This window comes from Canis lupus, chromosome 17 (genome assembly GCF_003254725.2).
Source record: "Canis lupus dingo isolate Sandy chromosome 17, ASM325472v2, whole genome shotgun sequence".
NCBI lineage: Eukaryota > Metazoa > Chordata > Mammalia > Carnivora > Canidae > Canis > Canis lupus.
Genome location: NC_064259.1, coordinates 62,092,612 through 62,109,409, shown reverse-complemented (window position 1 = coordinate 62,109,409; position 16,798 = coordinate 62,092,612). Strand labels below are relative to the sequence as shown.

Below are 16,798 nucleotides of genomic sequence, written 5' to 3'. Positions count from 1 at the left end.
TTTCTTCTATAAATCAGTTCCAAATGTTTATTTGGTAAAAGTTTTTTTTTCTCTCAGTGCCAAACATTTTTTGTATTAATTTTTAAGACATTACTAATTTTAAGTGCTCCTTCCCCAAAAGAAAAAAGGAGAAAATGCAGTACCTTCTTTGTAGTAATCTATGTTGAATTTTTATCTAGATGTTTGTGTATCTGTTCCAGTCTCCGTAGTTTTTATAGGACCTGGTGATTGTTGTGGTGGTGGTGGTTGTTGTAATGATGCTTGTGTTTGTGTGTGTGTGTTTTAACGTGTAACAAGAAATCATGAATGCTTGTATTAGCTCAAGAAATCATGAATGCTTGAGTTAGCTCAAGGCTGGGGAAGAATAAAAAGCAGTAAACAGTAAAAGGATAAAAAGGATGTTCTGGTTTGTTTTCCTTTTCAAGGTATTTGTTACTCCTTGTAGATAGTAGCTCCTATAATGGCTCTGGAATTCTTTCTTTCTTTTTCTTGTTATATTCTCTTACACAATGTCCAGTCTATCACCAAGCCTGCCACATATGCTCCTTAAATAGTAATCCTTCTGTACTTCCTTAGACTCTCGCCTTTTCTTACTTGAACTTTTTTTTTTTTAAACAAATAGCAATATGTGGGGGCAAAGAGCTAGGTGAAAAATCTTGATCCTTGAACAAGTTACTTGATCTTCCTGAACCTCAGAATCCCCATATATAAAATATGAATAACAAGAGACACCTCCCATAGTTCTAAGAATTAAAACGAGGACATGAGTGCAGACCACCTGTCCTAGAGTAGGCCCTCGGTGTCTGCCCCCTTCCCCATTCTAGCTGCATCCCTGCCTTCCATGTCCCCTCTGTCTGATCTGTCTTTAAGTGCACACCTGACTCTTATCTATGTACAGTTTATTCTTCAAAGTCTCTCATTGAGTATAAGTCTAGACTCTTTTTTTTTTTAAGATTTTATTTATTCATGAGTGAGAGGAGGGGGACAGAGACACAGGCAGAGGGAGAAGTAGGCTCCATGCAGGGAGCCCGACGTGGGACTCGATCCCAGGACTTGAGGATCACGCCCTGGGCCAAAGGCAGGTGCTAAACCACTGAGCCACCCAGGGATCCCCAAGTCTAGACTCTTTAACATGGTATAAAATGTTTTTGTTTTTGTTTTTAAAACCAACCTCTTAAGATTTTCTTCTGTAAATCTACCTGGTCGGATTTCAGAATTGCAACTCCTGCCTTCTTTGCATTGCTTTGCCTAGTATGTCTTTGTCTTTTTATTCTTTCATCTTTTTGAAGCTCTTTGTTTTACAAATAGTATTGGATGGTGTAGCCAATGTGAAACTTTCTATTTATTGATGATAGGTCTTTAGTGTCTGTTGTGTCATGGTTTTCTATTTTACCCATATACACGTCTTTCATTTAAAAAGCCTTTCACTATGTAGTCCATTTTATTTGATCTCTTTTTGGAAAGTTTTGCATCTTTATTCCAATGGCTGCCTTTATGCTTTTATATAATATTGTGTTCCTCCTCCCTTCCTTTTTTTGTTTTTGTCCCAACCATGAACAATATTAAATGATCTACTTCTTGCTTCTTATGCCTTTCTTCTCTCTTCCATCATCTGACTTGAAATAATATTTTTTTATCCCAACAAATATAATTAGAAAGCTTATTCCACTTCACATGCTTTCCTTATTTTCACTGTTTTTTTGAAAACTGTACTTTTCTAACACTTCTTCTCTACTAGATTTTCCAGGAAAGAGTGAGAAGATCATCATAGTTGGTCTATGGCCCTTAAACTTTTAAGTTTTTTGGATGTAGATGAAATCTTTGGCTCATATTTTCTTGCCTTGACTATTTTAATTCTTCAATTATCTGTTGTCTTCTGGCATAAAGCATTGCTCTTTAAAAGCCTGAAAAATGATTTTCATTCTCTTATAAGTAACTTGGTATTTTGCCTGTGTGGGGTGTCTCAGGGTAGCATTTTTAGTTCCATAGCTCTAGAGTTCCCTCTTCTCTTGTTAAAACAAGTTAATAAAAATACGTGTTTGTACTTTGTGCTGTGCTCTGCACTTTTACTTGGATCCTCTTTTAAATTTACTTTTACTGTCCTAGTTTTGCAGTTTCTCCTCAGTGTGAGGTTTTGTCCTAGAAAGGAGCTATAGTTTATTTAGTGTTCATTCATAGGGTCCAAGCAGCTGCAGCCTTTTCAGATCCTAACTGGACCTATTAGCCTACACACTGACGTGTCCACAACTCCTCCAAGAACACAGTGATATATCATTAACAGTTAACACACCAAATGGTCTGTAATTACTGTTCTTTACTAAAAGATACCAAATATTCTTGGAGAAAATTCTGATTCTGGGTCTGGAGCAAAGAAAGTACAAGATGAGCTTGGAACATCTAATTGTGTCAGAAAGTATGTAAATGCCTAAAACACGATGGGGACATATCAGAAGCACATTTTTTAAAAAAAAAAAAAAGAAAGAAAGCCATCTAGAAGGAGTGCCTACTGACAAGATCTGAAACACTTTGAGTAGCAAAATTAATAAGTGAAGGAAAGATTTCTGCCATTGTCAGACACTGCACTGTTGAAAGGATAAGACTGTTATCCCTAATAGAAGTGGAAAGATGACTGCTCACAGTGAAGTCCTATGGCTTCCTCAACCTTCTGCCTGGAGCCACTTTCTGGGCCATAGTATGGGGAGGTAAAGGCCAAGCAGAGTACAGAAGATTCTGAGTCGAGAGGACAGAAATCTCAGTTCAAGAAGTCTGAGGCACCTGAGATTTTCAGGACAGATGTCAGAGAGGAGAGAGCTATGAAGAAAAGGAGCTCAAATAATCCCAAAAGGATCAAGCAAATACACATATAACTTAACTATCAGCAAAATGAAAGTAAGGAAGGAGGGGAGAATGGGAGAAAGGAAAGGGCGGGGGGGATCAACACCCTTTAAAGGAAGATAACAAAATCTCAACACCGAATAACATAGGATTCACGATGCCCAGTGTCTAATAAAAATTATTAGATATACAAAGAAGAAAGAAATATGGCCCATAATCAATAGAAAAGTCAGCTAATATAAAAAACAAAACAGAAATGGCATATGTGACATAGAAACGGGTATAACCAAAGCATTCATTTTAGAGTTTTTATAAATATACTCAAGGATTTAAAGAAATATGGATAAAATGAAGAGAAAGTGAATTTTTTTTTCGAGAACCAAATGGAACTTCAAAAACTCATGGATGGGCTTAACAGCAGATTAGAAAATGCAGAAGAAAAGATTAGTGAACTTGAAGATGTAGAAATGTAAATGAATCAAACTGAAACAGAGAAGAAAAAAAAAAAACTGAAGACATTAATTTTTCTTTTAAGCAACCAGAGAGAGGGGGAGAGAGAGAGAGACATTTCTGCTTCTGCCATGAAAGACTAACTGGTACTAGATTTACCTCCTTACTGTAAACAGAAATTGGGCAATATACATGTAATAGCAATATACATTACATGTATATTACATGTATATAGCTGCTTTCGGAAATTGGGTCATAGAACAGCTCAATATGAACACTGTCAGAGCTAAGAGGGAGGAAATGGAAAGAAACAAATGAAGAAATAGGCTGAAATTTTCCCAAATACGATGAAAACTATAAATCCAGATTTATATGGATCTCAACAAAGCCTACGCAGAAGAAGCATAAAAAAACACATCTAAGGATATCATAATCTAATTGCTGAAAACCAGTGATAGAAAAAATGTGAAAGCCAGATAGAAAATAGATACATTATTATATACAAGGGAACAAAGAATGACTATAGACTTGTCAACAGAAACCAGTACAAGCCAGAAGTCAATCAAATGTCATCTTCAACGTGCTGAAAGGAAAAACTGCTAACCTAGATTTCTACATACAACAAAAATATCCTTAAGAGAAATAAAGAATTTTTCAGACAAAAAAAAAAAGATGAGAGAATTTTTCACCAGAGGACTTGCACTGTAAAAAAGAACTAAAGAAAATTCTTGAGGAGGAATGGAAATGATACGAATGATAGGCCTGAAAGGAAACTGACAATTTCATAATTAGAGTTTAAGATTTCAGCACCTATTTGGGGAAAGTAAGCAAAAAAAAAAAAATCAGTAAGGTTATAACATGGATAACCCTTTGAACCAACCTGACCTAATTGCAATGTATTAGAACCTCTCAACAACAGAAGAATATACATTCTTTTCTAGTGCCCGTGGAACATTTACAAATGAAGACCATATTCTGGGCCATAAAACAAGATTGAATAAATTTAGGAGAATTTAAGTCATAACAAAATATATTCTGTAATCATAATGGAATTGTAAGAAATCACTTAAAAAGAAATTATCTGGAAAATCTCTGAATATTTGGAAATTAAATAGCACACTTCTAAATAGCCTGTGAGTTAAAGCCACAAGGAAAATACAACATGTTACACATAGCATATCAAAACATATCAAACTCAATATACCAGTATGTGGAATGTTGCTCCAACAGTGTTTATAGGGAAATTTATAGTGTTAAATACTTAGAAAATAATAAAGATCTCAATCAGTGATCTAAACTTCTTTAAGACTCTAGCAAAAGAAGAACAAAGTAAACCCAAATTAAGTAGAAGAAAGGAAATAATAAAGATAGAAGCAGAAATCAACAGACTAAAAAACAGAGAATGGAGAAAAATCAGTGAAACCTAAAGCTGATTTTTTTCTGATAATAAAACTAGTAAACTTTTAGCCATACTGCTCAGGTAAAGGAGAGGGAAAACACTCTTTAATATCAGGAATGAGAAAGATGGCATCATTAAAAATCATACAGATGTTAAATGGACAGTCGAGAATATGTTAAAGAACTTGCTGACACTGAACTGAACTCAGATGAAATGGAAAAATTCCTTGGAAGAAAAAAACTACCAATGTTCACTCAAGAAGAAATAGATAAGCTGAATAACCGTTCCCAATCAGTTAAAGGTATTGAATTTGTAGTTTGTGGCTTTCCCATTAAGAAAGCATCAGACCCAGATGGTATAGGTGAATTGTTCCAAATACTTAAAGAAGTAATACCAATCCTACACAGACTTTTTAAGAAAATAGAGAAGGAAGGAACTTCCCAACTTATTCTGTGATCTGATCATTATCCTGATTCTAAAACCAAACAAGGACATTAAAAGAAAATATTAGTCCACAATTTTTCATGAACATAGACTTAAAACTCCTTAAAATATTTTATCAAATCAATCTATAGCAAAATGTAAAAAGGGTAATATGTTATGGCTAAGGAGTGCTTGTCCCAGGAATGCAAGATTGGGATAACATTGAAATTAATATAGTAACAGACTGGAAAAGAAAAAACAAAATAGATGATCTTTTCAAATAGATGCAGAAAAAAAATTTTGATAAAATTCAACTCCCACTCATGGTAGAATTGTTCAGAAAACTGGCCTGCCAGTTATTATTTAGTGCCTCTTGGCTTCAAATTACTTTTTTTTTTTTTTTGCCTGGGTATGATCTTGCAACATTCCCCCTTTGCCAACTAGTACAATGTCAAATTATGTTGAGGCCGGCAGGAAAGATACTAGAGAAGAGAAAAAAGAGTCTTTTCCTAGTTCCAATGTGTCTTTTTCTTTTTGCTCCTACCTGCAAAAAGACACTCAGTAAGTTTCAGCAGTGCCCCAGCAGTCAGCTTCCTACCTCATAGGCGTCTTTATGAATTCCACCAGTGCACCTGCTGACTTCCTTGCAGTTTCCTGATGAGTTTGATAGGCACCCCCTATGGCTCCCCAGATTTCAACAATATTCCCTGTAAGTGGTTTCCTACTGGGTTTCTGGCAAGTCCAGCCAGTATCCCAGATGGTTTTCTAGTAAGTTCGAAACAGTCCTCACTACAGTCAGCTTGCTGGTGAATTTCATCAGTACTCCAGCAGATTGTTCCCTGTCTGCCAACCTTGACCCACAGACTATGAACAGATCCATCCCCAGGCTACAATCATACCTTCTCCAAAGAAGTCTGAATCCCAGAGTTTGGGAGCATCCCTCCCTTCCAAGTCTGTTCCTTATTTGAGTATTCTCCCTCAACTTTAGAGTGGTATTCTTTAAAGGTCTCTTTTATTTCCTCTTAGTTAATTCTTTGTAAATAGTTAATAATTTTTTATATTAAGCTTTCCTTGTTCATGTTACCATATTTCTCTGTCCTATTTGGATCCTGGCTAATACAGAATTGGTACTGGTAGTAGTCCCAGGAGACAGACTCTCCAAGAAGGAACTTTAGATTTGGTTGTGTTCTTGGGCTTGAGCACAGTGCCACGTTCATTCCAGTGGAAAGTAGGATGCTCATAATTCACTACAAGTGGCATCACAATTTAATCACAGTATAAGCTGTGGTTGATTGAGATGAAGTGCTAACTAAATCAAATACCTTGGGAACCCAATGACTACTGCCCTTGACCTTTATGGCAGTAATGATGGCTACAAACATCATGGCATGGAATGGATTCTCCTTAGTGTACCAAATATTTTTAAAATCACACCTGTTTTTTAATATTATTATTATTATTATTAGCTAATAAGACAAGACTATAATAACACTTTTCAACGATTATCTCTCCCTGATACAGACATTTGATAATAGGAAACATTAAAAGAAGGAAACATTAATACAAAATAAATGCCAACTAAAAATCAGTTAAAAATTTGAAAGATAAACCCACAAATATATAATATTTGAAAGTTTTACTCCTAAGATGAAATTGTAATGTACAAAAAGTATAACTTGTATTGTCGGATAGTTTTGACTTTGGTAACAAGTATTCTAGACATAAGAAAAAGTTCATACTGAATTGATACTCTTCAGATTGTTAAGTGTGTGTCTGAAAACATCTTCAGATTGGGCATTAGTCATCAGTCATTTGACTAAGCTTGTTTTCTTTGTTCATGATGAAAATATGTTGTCTCCTTGCCCTGATTTTGGTTTTGCCATTGAAATGTACATTGCACCCTCATACACTGTTGGTGGGAATGTGAACTGGTGCAGCCACTCTGGAAAACTGTGTGGAGGTTCCTCAAACAGTTAAAAATAGACCTGCCCTACGACCCAGCAATTGCACTGTTGGGGATTTACCCCAAAGATACAAATGCAATGAAACGCCGGGACACCTGCACCCCGATGTTTATAGCAGCAATGGCCACGATAGCCAAACTGTGGAAGGAGCCTCGGTGTCCAACGAAAGATGAATGGATAAAGAAGATGTGGTTTATGTATACAATGGAATATTACTCAGCTATTAGAAATGACAAATACCCACCATTTGCTTCAACGTGGATGGAACTGGAGGGTATTATGCTGAGTGAAGTAAGCCAGTCGGAGAAGGACAAACATTATATGTTCTCATTCATTTGGGGAATATAAATAATAGTGAAAGGGAATATAAGGGAAGGGGGAAGAAATGTGTGGGAAATATCAGAAAGGGAGACAGAACGTAAAGACTGCTAACTCTGGGAAACGAACTAGGGGTGGTAGAAGGGGAGGAGGGCGGGGGGTGGGAGTGAATGGGTGACGGGCACTGGGGGTTGGGTTATTCTGTATGTTAGTAAATTGAACACCAATAAAAAATAAATTAAAAAAAAAAAAAAGAAATGTACATTGCTTTTACTTCAGATTTTACACCAGTTTCTGATTTCAGGTTGGAGCATTCCACAGCAACATTGACTTCTCTCTGCATTTCTTCTATTGAAGTATTTACAAAGCACTGAAGCTCCCAGCTCACAAACAGTAGAAAATGCCAAAGGACAGACGGTGTAGGATAGTATTCAAATAATGTTCAGATCTCCCTTCAAGGTTAACATCATTACAAAGAATCACATGTCAGAACTGCTGATTTAAGGACTTACTTAGCCTTCAAACCTGTGATTTGTGGGGGTACCACTCCCACTTTATAAAGTATAAATGCATCTAACCATGCTAATGTATTTGCAAGCAAGACTCACCGTTAGCAGACAGGGCCTTGACCTCACACTTGTAGCTTGGGAATGAGTGGATTATGACTGCTGTTCTCCCCACGTTCTTCTGTCTTGCTGCTTGGAAATGTCAACTTGACCGTTCAGTTTCACTTTTCAGTCTTTTCTGTTCATGCTTTCAGCTGATATCTTTAGATTCCTTTAAAATCAGTAACATCTCTGTGTCGAATGATTAAGCTTTAATTCTCACAGGAGAATTATCATATTTTTTTCCCATCATTTTCCCCATCAACCATTTTTCCTGGGGATTTAGAAAAAGTAAATTTGCCAAGAGACTTCAAGGAGGAATCCCTATATGGGAACACTAATATAAATCAACTACAACTCTCATCTAGGGGTTGGTGAGAATACAAAGTATATTTACCTTGGGACATTTTCTTTTAAACAGACACTTAGCTTATAACCCAGCATTTCCACTCCTAAGTATTAACTCAGCATAAAATTAAATATATGTCTTCCCAAGGACTTGTAAGTTTATAGCTGCTTTATTTATACTGTCCCAAATCTGGAACCATCTCACATGCCCATCAGTGGCAAATACATAATCAAATTTTGGTATATCTGTACAATAGAATACCATTTAGCAGTGAAAGGATATTGAACCACAACATGGATACAAAAAGGATGGATACAAAAGAAGACAGATACAAGCCACTACTGGAATCAAATTATTGTATGATTCTATTTATAGATATTCTATTAAACACAAAACTATAGTGACAGCAGATCAGCAGTTGCCGCAGAGTGGGGACTGCAGAGGGTCTCATGAGAAAACCTTTAGGGGTGATGCGCCCAAAACTCACAGAATTGTACTGTTAAAATTAGTGAATTTGATTGTAAGTCAATTATGTCTAAATCAAGTGACCAAATAGATTCCCAAAATTATATTCTTTTATATTTTTAATAGTTAGAAAATGAGTTTACAAAAAGATATTTATAATAGCATATAAGTATTTGGAATACCTAGAAATTAATTTCTAAAGAAGTGTAAAGATAAAATTAAGGGGCCATAAAGAGGATATAAAATACTAATTCCTTGTTCCTGGATTGAAGATTCAGTATGGTGAAGACAGGAATTCTCCTCAAATTGACAAATAGATTTATTCTAATCCCATAAAAACTCTCGCATTTTTAGCCTGTTTCTCTGATTCCAGATTTTATATGGAAAGGCTGTAAATAATAATAGAAAAAAATAGGTGGACTTGCTCTACTATAAACCAAGATTTATCATGGAACTATAATGATTATAGCACCATGGTAATGGTGCAGGAATGGTCAGTGGATAAATGGGATGTAATAGCCCAATAATATACCCAGTTTTATGTAGACATTTCTATGAGGTTTCTATGACAGAAGTGACATACCTGATCGGAGGGGAAAATAATTGACTTTTCAATAAGTGTGGCCCCAAAAGATCAATTTTAGTGCATTAAAGTACTAGGTGTGAAAGGCAAGGGCTTTTAACAAAGAATATAGAATATCTCCATGGCCTTAGGAAGGGTTTCTTCAACAAGACACAAGCATTAGGACTGATAAATTTGACTACAATGAAATGAAAAACTACTATCATTAAAAGACCATTAAAAAAAAAATCACAGAGTGGGAGAAGATACAGTCTGTTCTGCTACAACATTTGTTTCTGTTAACACCAGTAAGTTCATATATATGATTGGTGAGTAGGTGGGATAATGATGTCAATTTAATGGAAGTAATATTGGTTCTTACTCCATTTTCCCTAGCAAGCTAATGTTTTGTGTCATCAAATAGCAGCAAGTAAACAGAATATACATAGTTGAGTGGTGCATGCACTGTACATGATGCCCGTCTACCTCAACATGGCCTGTTTTCTCGATTTAGACATGTGCTTTATCTTAAAAATCATTTATTGCACCTTTCACCTTATCTTCATTATTCAGTAGCTCCAACCTTCTTTTTTTTTTTTAATTTTTAATTTATTTACGATAGTCACACAGAGAGAGAGAGAGAGAGAGAGAGAGAGAGAGGCGGAGACATAGGCAGAGGGAGAAGCAGGCTCCATGCACCAGGAGCCCGATGTGGGATTTGATCCTGGGTCTCCAGGATCACACCCTGGGCCAAAGGCAGGCACTAAACCGCTGTACCACCCAGGGATCCCTCCAACCTTCTTTATACCCCTTTCTGTCAATCTATCTTTTCTTTTCTCTCTTTTTAATTATTATTTAAAGACAAAGCATTTTATTTACTCTAGTATTTTTATTAGGAATTTAAAATATCTTTTAAACTGTATTAGTATTTTTAATTAGGCTTCTTAGTGATTTTGCTAGACTCTGGTTACAAAGTAGCAATAGGCTTTGAGAAATCAGCCCTGACCCCATTTTCTCTGTAATCTCTACTATTTGAGGAACACAATTTTGCAGAAAGTACCATTTCTTTTTTTTTTCTTTGAAAGTACCATTTCTAGAAAGCATATTTCACATTTTTTAAAAAAGATTTATTCATTTTAGAGAGAGAGAGTGCACAAGTGGGAAGGGCAGAGGGAAAGGGAGAGAGAATCTTAAGCAGGCTGTGCTGAGTTGCAGAGCCCACTGTGGGGCCCAATATCATGACCCCTAGGCCATGACCCAAGCCAAAATCAAGAGTCGGATGCCCAACTAACTCTGCCATCCAGGTGCCCTCATATTTCACATTTTTGCAGAAACTCCCCCTTTGCAACACATCTGTATGACAAAGGACTGCAGTGCTTCATCAATGGGAAGACACAATTATTTCACACTTTAACCTCTCTACAGTTGGATTGTATTTTACAGTAGGTGGAATCTTTTGATTTTAATTGCCAGTTTTTTCTTTTTTAGTGGTGCATTTTGGAAGCTATTGGTTACTTAGATTTGATAAAGTACTGTAGTAAAGAACAACAAATCAAGTTTTAGAAGACAGGCAACCCAACAGAGAAGTGGCAAAAACCTTGAACAGTCACTTCACAACAGAAGAAATCTCTGTGGCTAGTAAATATTTGAAAAAGAACGTGTGATCTCATAAACCAGTTGCACATTAAATATACAGTGAGATGCTTTTACATGTTGACAGAAGTTTAAGAAACTGACAACAAGTGTTGATGTGGACATAAAAAGATGCATATGGTATGATTCTGTTCATATGAAGTTAAAAACAAGCAAAACTAAGCAGTGTTGCTTAGGAATGAGTTATGTAGTTGGTTTAAAAAAAAAACATTTTAAAGAAGAAGGGAAATCATCATCACAAATGTCAAGATGATGGGTATGTTTGGGGGTAAAAAGGGGAGATTTATGATTGGAGGCATACAAGGAGGCTTTTCGTCTCCTGGTGCACTCTGTTTCTTCACTTGGATGGGTTTATTATTGTTAAACTTACATATATGTCTTATGTAGCTGTGTATTTCAGAATAAAACCAAAAAGAGGAATCATCAATTATAGCAAATGTTGTTGATAGGTCCTTGGTAATATGAGGACTGAGACTTGAACATTGGGTTAAAGCAAAGTGGAGACTCCTGATGAACACAGCCAATTATCTCAGTGGAGTGGTGGGGCAGTGATTTGTTTGGAATGGCTTAAGAGACTGACAGGAGAGGAATTGAAGACTATGAGTAAGCAGAACTCAGGAAAATTTTTAGATATGAAGGAAAAATATAGTAGGGACTAGAGGCTATATAGAAAGTTTTACATTAAATATATAGAATATCAGGAGAATATAAAGATAAATTTTCTGAAATGCCGAAGGTAATAGGGTAGGATAAAGGAAAGGAGAATTTTTTTGTGTGTATGGATTACAGTTTTGGGGAGAGGATGGGAAATTTGTAATACCTATATTTGTGGAGAATTAACATTAAAGCTACTTTTAAGTCTTGGATATGTACATATGCCACACATAACATTTCATATCTACTAATGGAAAGAATCACGAACATCATCTTACTTAACACTTTTCTGAAAGAGGATGAACCAGAGGAATTAAGTGCTTGCTTAAAATTGTACCATTACTAACAATTCTAGCATAAAACACAGATTAGCTCCTGCCCCTTGGTTCAGTGCTCTTTTTATAGTATTATCTATAATACGGCTTGCTCTTAAGTCAGGTTTTATATAATCATTATATTTTATAGTAGAGTTTATTTGGATAATACTTCAGTTAGCCTTTGCTGCATAATAAATCACCTCAGAACTTAATGGATTAAAATAACCATCATATTATTATTTCTCATGATCCCATGAGTTAGATGAGCTCAACTGGGACCATTCATGTGGCTGCAGTCATTGGCACCTCCACCAGGAGGAGAGGGGCTAAAATGGCCTCCCTCGCATGTCTGGAACCTTGGTGCTATTTGTTGGCTGGGGCTTTCTCATCATAGTGTAACCTGGACTTACTTACTTGGTGGTGAAACCATTCTAAGAAGGCAAACATGGAAGTCTAGACTCCTGAACTTGTACAGTATCACATCCTCCACATTAAATGATTCAAAGCAAATCACACATCCAGTCCAGATTTCAGAGGTGAAGCAGTAGGCTGCCGTATCTCTTGATGAAAGGAGGTACAAATTATTGTGGCCACGTTTTTCCATCTATCACAGATAATTATAAATTTTAAATTTAATCATTAACTTTATTTTCTAATGTTAATTTTTACTTAATATAGAGCTAAAAGCTGTTGATTTGGGGTATCTAACAATGTAGTTTAGCTAATACATGAGAAAAGAAAAATTTGACAATGAAAAAGTATTTAACAAAAAAAAGTTGTTTTCCAGATTTTCTATTCTCTGTGATATAAAGTAGACAAATGCTTATTTTTTAATAAAAGTTGGCTAAGGAAATTGCACTGCTGGGAATTTACCCCAAAGATACAGATGGAGTGAAACGCCAGGACACCTGCACCCCGATGTCTATAGCAGCAATGTCCACAATAGCCAAACTGTGGAAGGAGCCTCAGTGTCCATTAAAAGATGAATGGATAAAGAAGACGTGGTCTATGTATATAATGGAATATTACTCAGCCATTAGAAACGACAAATACCCACCATTTACTTTGACGTGGATGGAACTGGAGGGTATTATGCTGAGTGAAATAAGTCAATCGGAGAAGGACAAACATTATATGGTCTCATTCATTTGGGGAATATAAAAAATAGTGAAAGGGAATAAAGAGGAAAGGAGACAAAATGAGTGGGAAATATCAGAGAGGGAGACAGAAGATGAGAGACTCCTAACTCTGGGAAACGAACAAGGGGTGGTGGAAAGGGAGGTGGGCAGGTGTGGGGGTAACTGAGTGGCGGGCACCGAGGGGGGGGCACTTGATGGGATGAGCACTGGGTGTTATGCTATATGTTGGCAAATTGAACTCCAATAAAAAAAATAAAATAGAAAAGTTGGCTAAGAACAAGGGGGAAACTTGCTGAATATCTTTGTTGCTTATAGTATTGGATAAATCATTATTTTCTGAGATTACCATTAATGTTTTATTTTCATCTTTGTGGATTTTCATGTTACAGAATATAATGGAATGTAATGCAACTAAAAAGAGCAATTAATAATTTTCCATGAAGTATAATAATAGTAAATTTCCAGGCACTGTGCTAATTACATTTTTGTAAAATTTCACATAAGTTTACTTGACAGCTGTCTATATCGAGTACCTACTATGATTCTTTTGCTGTGCTAAGACTTGGGACTATTACTTTGAACCATGTAGACGTGATTCCTTCATATTCCATCCCAGGTGAGAATCAGGGAAGTTTCTCTAAAGAAACTTTCTAAGCCAGGACCTAAAGGTTAGCTAAGGTAAGAGTGGGAAAGGAAAAAGGAAGTCTTCGGGAAAGGAATGGCTTGGACAAAGGCCTTGTGGAGGTAAGCAAGTGTAAGGAACATTAAAAGAACCAGGAAAAAAGAAAAACAACTATTATGTTTAAAGCCTAGAATGTGAAAGGGGTGAGGAAGAGAAGATTTTTATGCTAAAGACCATAGGAAACCTCTGATAGAGATTTTTTGCTCAGATGATTGTTTTAGAGAAGTCACAGGCTGTGGTCTGGGTAAGGGGCATAGCCAGGAAGAAGTAAGAGTTGACCCTATGAGACCATCAAAACAGATATGAATTAGGTGAGTGTGAGAATGAAGACAAGTGTATGAATCCTAGAGGTATTGCGGAGATGGAAGCAACCAGATTTACTGACCAGATATGGAATAGAGGGACGAACGCAAGATGGCAAACTCTTGGTCTCCTGGCTTGTAGTGCCTTTAATGACTTGGAGCATAAGTGGAGGAAGAGGTTTAAGAAGGCATTCTTGTACAGGGTTTGCTATAATATCCTAACTCTGTTTTGAGGCTAAATACTTGGGTCTCTTTTTTTGTATTCTCTACTATTTGAAGTAATTTTTCTAGTATCAACTAAGAAAAGTATTGATTCATCTTCAGTAAAATCCAGTCAAGTGTAGCAGTGCTGCCATAACCTGAATTTATACTTCTGATCTGAAAGATTTTACTTTAGCATGAACTCCTTAATAGATAGAATAGTAATATTCTGTTGCCATAGTGTATTTCATTAAGCAGTGTACTTCTTAAATTTTTGAGATTGCTTAAAGAGAATAATGGTTGAGAAGCAATATATAGATACCTATTTTTAGCCTTAAGCCTTTTATTCATTGATCTCACATAATTTCATAATTAATATTTGTCCAAGATTTAAAACTAGAGTTTGTTAAAAGAACTTTTAAAAATTGTTTGTCTCTTTTTCATTTGATCTTAGCCAAAAGGCCGAGAAGGGATTATTTCTCTCATTTTATTGTCCTTCATGACTCTAGGAAGTAGAAGAGTAGTTTACATTTATACCAGGAAGAAAAAATACATAAGATAGCTTGATAAAAAAGAAGCCTATGTACATGGGAAACTAATATTGTATGTCAACTATACTTCAATTAAAAAATTCCCCATGTCCCCCAAAATATGAAGTCCGATCATTGGTAGATTTATCTTTCCTTTAGATGTTTAGTGATAATTAAGGTAAAAGAATTAACTATTATGTCTTAGAAGGTCAAGCTTCCTTTGACAATAGAACTTTTTTTAGTCTTTGTGGTTTGAATTTCATAGCTATCTGTAGATTATATATATATTTTTTTTTATCTGTAGATTATATTATATTTAGTCATCTTACATTATTGTCCTACTTAAACCTAAAAATGTTGCCTGAAATTTTCTGATCCTCATTCTAGAAGGTACCATATATTCAATAGTGTTTCTCCCATGTGTTCTCCATAGACTGTATTTTCTATTATTCTCAATATTTTGTAAGTTTAAAAGCAACCTCTTTTTTCTCTTGTTTTTTCCTTAGGCACCACAAGGGCCCCCAGGGATGGGGAAGTACCAGGGGTGGACTATAATTTCATTTCTGTTGAACAGTTCAAAGCACTGGAAGAGAGTGGAGCATTATTAGAAAGTGGAACATATGATGGTATGTCCCCAACTATTGACAACAGCAGCAACCCAGAAAACTATCTTGGATGGCTAGAATTACTCAAAGGGAATTTGATCAGTGAAATAGCATTTTTTTAAGTTGTTTTCTGTTGGTCTTGGGAAAATTTTCTTTTGGTTAGCCTATTTGTAATTTACTGCCTAAAATGGGATTAAATAATAAGCAGAAGTGTCCCATCATATTATAAAGCTGATTATGAAGAATGTACTAAAATCATTCAAACTAGCCAGTTTGCATATTTTGTAGTAATTCGAATTCGTCAATATGAACTCAACAAGCGTTTATTGTTTGCTTTCTGTTTGTGGTTAGGAATCCAAATACCGTGTACTTTAAAAACATCTATAGCTTGTCTCTCTTGGAGAAAAGAGAATAGAGATTGCGATGAAAACAAAAAATGGAGTAGTTGATTTTCCTTTCATATTTCTTCTCTACCCACTTGTTTCTAGGAAGTAGAGACTTAAGATCAGTTTCCGTTTTTAAATGATGCCATGTTCCCTCTTCTGTTCTCCCTTATCTAACACTCTTCACTGGCAGGCTTGTCCATTCCCATGGCACACTACACTTCTCCATCATTGCTTTATCATACTATTCCAGTTGCCTTTTTCACAAGCTTGGTGAAAGCCACATCATGTCTTTCTTACCCAGTAATATCTTCAGTACCCAGAGATGGTGTTCAAAAAACACTAACCTTGAATTCAGCATATCTAGGTATGCTTGGTGTTTTATCCAAAAGAGTAATTATTCATAATTCTTCTCTTTAGCTGCACTATGAGCACAAAACAGAGTCAGCATTTCCCTCTTCCCTATATTTTGCATCTGTCTGTCACCATATCTAGCCATTTCTTCCCCTGGAGCAGCTTTCATGATGCCTTTCTTTTCACTCTCACACCTCCTGGTAGGCCCTGACTGACCTTGTGTCTGGGCTACTGTGGCTGCTTCTTCCCCCTATCCAACCCACCTGCCCACTGCTCTCTCTCTGTTCACAGTCTTCTGTGATTTCCTTTTGCCTGCTCAGTTTGCCTCAGAGCTGCCCTTTCTGGGCATAGCTCCCACAACTCATTCCTTCATTTATTCACTCATTCATTCATTTGATCCTTCTTTCATTCATTCAGCAAACTGCTTATTAAGTACCTATGACGTGCCAAGCCCTATAAGAGGGACTAGGGATACTGTGGTGAATGATACTGAGATGTACTGCCTTAATAAATCCTATATCTGAGTAGGAAAGGCAGTCAGAAAAAAGCAAGATCACTGTAAAAGGGGATGTTATGAAGGAAACAAAAAATGAGATTGAAAGAAAATA

At 36.0% G+C, this 16,798-nt stretch overlaps 1 protein-coding gene across 4 annotated transcripts in view; it reads left to right on the top strand.

Annotated features, from left to right (window-relative positions):
• MAGI3 (membrane associated guanylate kinase, WW and PDZ domain containing 3) overlaps positions 1–16,798 on the top strand; it is a 237,202-nt gene that overhangs the window by 140,399 nt on the left and 80,005 nt on the right. For all 4 annotated transcript variants that reach the window (XM_049096157.1, XM_049096158.1, XM_025452933.3 and 1 more), the window contains exon 3: positions 15,355–15,474. In XM_049096157.1, coding sequence (XP_048952114.1) covers positions 15,355–15,474 — 120 coding nt within the window. The remainder of the gene's footprint in view (positions 1–15,354; positions 15,475–16,798) is intronic.